The sequence below is a fragment of the Trichosurus vulpecula genome, chromosome 4 (genome assembly GCF_011100635.1).
Source record: "Trichosurus vulpecula isolate mTriVul1 chromosome 4, mTriVul1.pri, whole genome shotgun sequence".
Taxonomy (NCBI): Eukaryota; Metazoa; Chordata; class Mammalia; order Diprotodontia; family Phalangeridae; genus Trichosurus; species Trichosurus vulpecula.
In genome coordinates this window covers 261,543,947-261,550,286 of record NC_050576.1, presented here as the reverse complement: position 1 = coordinate 261,550,286, position 6,340 = coordinate 261,543,947, and the positions used below count along the sequence as shown (strand labels likewise).

Below are 6,340 nucleotides of genomic sequence, written 5' to 3'. Positions count from 1 at the left end.
AGAGGGAGAAACCCCTTTCCTCATGAAGCAGCCCATGAGGCTCATGGATCACTCTTAGTTAGGGAGTTTCTCCTTAACCAGAGCTGAATCTGCCTTTCTGCCATTTGTAACTGCAGCCAGAGATGCTTTGCCACATTATTAAAAGACACAATAGTGTTAAGTAACCAGCATAGTAAGCACTCCTCTGTAAATCACCACAATAATGCCACATAAATCATAGTAATTACAAGTGATTTAACATAATTTTATTGGCCTGATTAAGAATTACACCTAGTGAATGGCAATATTGCATGTGCTCATGCTGTGGTCATTCATTTTGCAGCCCCAAACCGTCCCTAGTGATGGACTCTCTAAGTTAGAGAAATGTTCACATCATTGGCTAGGGAAATAGTGCTTTCAAGATTGGAATCCTTAGGCCTCTTGTATTACGGGCATTTTTGAGGGACTTAGTGTTGCAACCTAGATAGAGAAAGAAGCATTAGATGAAAGTAGAGCAGGGGGTAGAGAATCAGGTACAAGAGTAAAAGGGAGTTCATTTAGTCTACAAATAAATCAGAATGGTGGCAATGTGCAGAGGATCCAAGAATCATAGGAAAATATATCTAAAATTGGAAGGGCAATTCAATCTGACTTTTAGATTTACAGATGAAGAAAGTGAGGCACAGTGTGACCAAGATCACACAGCTAATAGATGTTGAAGGTAGAATCTGAATTCAGGTCTTCCTGACTCCAATTCCAGCTCTCTACACCTGCAAGGGACAGGAGGGAAAGAGTATAAAGGAAGAACCGAAAAAAGTTGGCGACTAATTAAATATAAAGGGTAAGAGAGAGAAACCAAAGATAATATGAAGGTTTCCAGCAAAGGTTATGAGGAAAGTAGTGATTATATTCAATGGAAATAAGGAGTTCAGGATGGGAAGTCATTTAAGAGAGAATACAATTGTCAATGTGGTCTAGAGGAAAGAACGCAGGTTTTAGAAACAATGGGCCTGGGTTCTAACCCTGGCTCTTATACATACTCTGATACTCTGAAGAACATTGGAATTCATTGTGTGACATGGGAGAAACTGGCACAGGACCACCCAGCATGGAGTGCCCTCACCAGAGAAGGAGCTATGCTCTACGAACAAAGCGGAATTGAAGTATCTCAAAAGAAACACGAGATGTGCAAATTCAGAGAATCCACCCCAAATGTTCATATGGATTATTTGCGCTCAAGCTGTGGTACAGCATTCCAAACTCATATTAGTCTGGTCAGCCACAGCTGGCTACACTATAACTTGACCATAACATAGTGTTGTCATTTTGGTCCTGTTCAAAAAATGAAGGATAACAACCAACCAATATCTGCTATTTTTATCATCTTGAGAAAGTCACTTTGCCCCTCTGGGCCTCACTTTCCTCACATGTCAAACAAGTGGGTTAAACTAGGTGATCTGTGAGGTCCCATATGGTTCCATCATATGATACTAAGTCTATGATCCCATGAGCAGTTCAGTTTCAGACATTTGAAGTTTGAGATACCAGCATAACGTCCACATAGAAACATGAAAGAGGAGGTGGAAATATACATTGGAAATCAGGGAAAAGGTCTGGAGAAACAGGCAGGTAGGTGTAGTTGAAGGAAATGGGGTTGAAGAGATAGGAGGGAGAAGAATGAATTAGCTCTTCAAGGGAGACAGTACAGATAAGTTGGGTAATAACAAAATTTAGGAGATTGGGGAAAAAGAAGAAATGGAGTAAAGGACAAAGGGATGATTGCAAAGGATTCTACAGCTCAACTTAAGCAAAGGGGATTTTCAAGAAGGAGAGCGGTCCACTGTGTCAAATGCTACAAAGGCACCAAAGAAGATGGGATGGAGATACTGTCCTTGGATTTGGATGGGGGGGGGGTGATTCAATAGAGAGATGGGATACAATGGCAGCTTTCAGGGATTAAGGGAGATGAGAACTGATGTGAAAGGAAATAGCAGATTTAAATCAGACACTCAAAATGTTTGACATTAAGTGTTAGGAGAGACATGTCCATTTTTGTTTATATTTTCTATGATAGAAATCATAGTAGCTTTGTATGCAGTGGGAAAGGAGTCAGTGAAGAATGGTAGAGAGGTTAAAGAGAGTGGATGCAAAAGGAGATAGGAATGAGTGCTGAGGGTGAGGAGTTAATCTCTGAATCACACAGTCACGGGGATGGAAAATAGGATGGCTACAAAAGCAGAAACAATCTGAGGTGAACATGAGGGACTGGAGAATTCACAGCTGATGGCTTCTATCTTCTCGAAAAATGATGAGGTAGCAGAATCTTCTGACATTAAAGGAAAAAAGAAAGATATCTGAGAGCTTGAGGAGAGAACATATAGTGTGTGGGGTTTTTTTTGGAGGGGTAGATTCTTGATCTGTGGTTTCACCGGTATAAGGAAATCCCAAAGAATTTTTTTTTTTTTTTTTAGCAAATGACAAAGACCCAGTTTACCAGATTCACTTTTTTTTTTTGCCTAGGCTTAACATTACATATTTAAACAATTGTCAAAACTTACTAAGTTTTGCAGCATTCATGCACAACTAGAAAACATCCTTAATTTATTTCAAACCAGAAATGTATTACCATTAACGTATTAATACCTTTTACAACTAAATACTTTAAAAAATTGAAATTAAAAAAAAAAAGATTCATCCTGGAAATGTTAACTTCACAGCAGACTTAAACTACTACTTGGCTCACATTTCAAACAAAATGGAAAAGCAAGATTCATGCTGGTGTTAGTGTACATTTTGCCCTAGCACTACTAAAGGATCACTGTTCACCTTGGATTAATTTTAATAAAAAGCAAAGTGCATACAGAAATTTACAACAATTTTAAAGACAAAAAAATGGTCCTATTAGTGTGGTCCCAACAATAAACTCAAAAGTCTATGACAAATAGGTGCTTCGATGAGCCGTTTATAAATACTTTAGATTGGGTACAATTATACTGAAAGAGTTCTTTTGAAATCTTCAAAAATATGTTCCTGTTAATCCTCAAATGGTGCTTATAATAGCTTAATATTTCTGTTAAATGCGTGCGTTGAATTACTTGTTATCCAAGCGTAGCAGCTGCTCCTTACCATTTATTGTTAAGGACTCTAACTGGCCATCTTCTTCAACTTCTACTCTTTCTTGACCATTCTCAACAGTTCTCTTTGTAGTGATTTTTCTGCCATTTACTATTTTAGTCTTAGTTGATATGGATTTGAAGTTACCCATCCCACTACCACCAAAAGACATAGAAGAGAACGAAGTAAGGCCTCCATGCCCCACTGAACCAAATGATGTAAATCCTGTATCAAATGAAGAAAGTCCACTTCCAAAACCTGGAAATCCACTAAATGCAGAGAAAAAGGGTCCTGCACCTCTGCTTCTGTTTCCACGAGTCCCTCTTCGATTTCCAAAAAATCCTCAAATGGATCTTCAAAGAAGTCAAATGAAAATGGGTCCCTTCCACCAAAAAATTCCCTGAAGACATCATCTGGGTTCCGGAATGTGAATCCATATTCAAATGGGTTATCAAAATGACTTCCACCTCCTCCAACTCCACCATTTAGTCCTTCTTTTCCATGTTTGTCATAGATGTCCCATTTTTTGGCATCTGATAACACCTCATATGCCTCAGCTACTTGTTTGAATCTCCTTTCTGCTTCTTCTTTATTTTCAGGATTTTTATCCGGGTGCCACTTAAGTGCCAATTTACGATACCCCTTTTTAATATCCTCGGGTGAGGCATGTCTCTGCACACCTAGAACTTCATAGTAATCCACCATGTTTTAATAGTTTGTTGGAACAAGTCCTGAAGAGGGTTGGCAGCTGGCGGTGGGGAGGAGGAGGGGCTGGGCGGCAAGGCCCGCGGTCTCCTCTTGGCTCCGACTCCGCTGGTGGTGGTGGTGGTGGCGCCCATCCCAAAGAATTTTAATGCAAATCTGCACCTGCTTAGCAATTTATGCTTTTAGAATTGTCTAGGGGCTATAATAAGTTAAGTGTTTGCCCAAGGGTACTCAGCCTATATTTATGTAAGAGGTGGGATTTGAACCCAGGTCTTCAAAACTCCAAGTACACTTCTTTATCAACCATCAAAGACTAAATATCCAATAAGCATTCTGAAAATATGAACAGTTGGGTCTGGGCAGAGCCAAGATGGCGGATGGAAAGCAGGGACTTGTGTGAGCTCCCCGCCCAGGTACCTCCAAAAAACCTATAAAAATGGCTCTGAGCAAATACTAGAGCAGCAGAACCTATTAAATAACAGAGGGAAGAAGGGCTCCAGCCCAGGAAAGCCTGGATGGTCACAGGGAAGGGTCTATCACATGAATCTGGGAGCAGAGGAGAGCAGAGCCCAGCGTGGGCTGCGCCAGGACCAACCAGACCAGGAGCCAGGGAGAACAGGCCCTGGTGCCCTGAATCAGTGAGCTATGGCAGTTACCAGACTTCTCCACCCACAAACACCAAGGACAACAGAGAATGTTAGTGGGAAAAGCTGCGGGGACAGAGTGAAAGGAGTTATTGGTTCAGCCACTGCCCTGGGGGCAGCAGAGGTGGTGCAGCTCTGAGGCTGCTTACAGAACTATGACTGCAGTGGCTTCTGGCCCCAAGCCTACCTGGTGGGAGGAATTAAGTGGCAGATCAGAGCAGGAGTGCAGAGCCTGCCTAAAATCTGAGTCACAGTTGGGGTTGGTAGTTCTTGGGGGAGGAGGAGTGCTGCTGTGGCAGAACTTACTGTGTAGAAATGGCTCTGAAAACAACAGCGCAGCCCCCTCAAGCTTGGGACAAAGTACTCTCTACTCCACAAGCAGGCATACCCCAACGAAAAACTCAAGGATCAAGAAGTTGGCTGGGAACATGGCCAGGCAGTGAAAATGGACTCAGATTCAGACTCAGACTTTGGAATCTTTCTTTGGTGACAAAGAAGACCAAAACATACAGCCAGAAGAAGTCAACAAAGTCAAAGAGGCTACATCAAAAGCCTCCAAGAAAAACATGAACTGGTCTCAGGCCATGGAAGAGCTCAAAAAGGATTTGGAAAAGCAAGTTAGAGAAGTAGAGGAAAGATTGGGAAGAGAAATGATAGTGATATGAGAAAACCATGAAAAACAAGTCAATGACTTGCTAAAGGAGACCCAAAAAATACTAAAGAAAATAATACCTTAAAAATAGACTAACTCAAAATGGCAAAAGAGCTCCAAAAAGGCAATGAGGTGAAGAAGGCCTTGAAAGGCAGAATTAGCCAAATGGAAAAGGAGGTCCAAAAGACCACTGAAGAAAATAACACATTAAAAATGAGATTGGAGCAAGTGGAAGCTAGTGACTTTATGAGAAATCAAGATACTATAAAACAGAACCAAAGGAATGAAAAAATGGAAGACAATGTGAAATATCTCATTGGAAAAACCACTGACCTGGAAAATAGATCCAGGAGAGATAATTTAAAAATTATTGGACTACCTGAAAGCCATGATCAAAAAAAGAGCCTAGATATCATCTTTCAAGAAATTATCAAGGAGAACTGCCCTGATATTCTAGAGCCGGGAGGTAAAATAGAAATTGAAAGAATCCACAGATTGCCTCCTGAAAAAGATCCCAAAAAGAAAACTCCTAGGAATATTGTCACCAAATTCCAGAGCTCCCAGATCAAGGAGAAAACATTGCAGGCAGCCAGAAAGGAAAAAATTGAGTATTGTGGAAACACAATCAGAACAACACAAGATCTCACAGCTTCTACATTAAGGGATTGAAGGTCTTGGAATATGATATTCCAGAGGTCAATGGAGCTAGGATTAAAACCAAGAATCAACTACCCAGCAAAACTGAGTATCATGCTCCAAGGCAAAATATGGATTTTCAATAAAATAGAGGACTTTCAAGCTTTCTCAGTGAAAAGACCAGAGCTGAATAGAAAATTTGACTTTCAAACACAAGAATCAAGAGAATCGTGAAAAGGTAAACAGGAAAGAGAAATCATAAGGGACTTACTAAAGTTGAACTGTTTTGTTTACATTCCTACATGGAAAGATGATGTATATAATTCATGAGAACTCAGTATTAGGGTAGCTGAAGGGAATACACACACACACACACACACACACACACACACACACATATATACATATATATATATATATATATATATATATATATATATATATATATATATATATATATATATATATACACATACACAGAGGGCACAGAGTGAGTTGAATATGAAGGGATGATATCTAAAAAAATAAAATCAAATTAAGTGATGAGAGAGGAATATATTCAGAGAGGGAGAAAGGGAGAGATAGAATGGAGTAAAGTATCTCACATAAA

The 6,340-nt window shown here is 40.0% G+C and overlaps 1 protein-coding gene across 1 annotated transcript; it reads right to left on the bottom strand.

Moving 5' to 3' along the window:
- Positions 1-3,042: 3,042 nt before the first annotated feature.
- Positions 3,043-3,896, bottom strand: LOC118847798 (dnaJ homolog subfamily B member 6-like). The gene is given in 2 exon segments (XM_036756424.1): positions 3,043-3,435; positions 3,438-3,896. Coding segments are annotated over 2 exon segments (726 nt in total). The 5' UTR covers positions 3,799-3,896; the 3' UTR covers positions 3,043-3,070.
- Between the last annotated feature and the right edge of the window lie 2,444 nt (positions 3,897-6,340).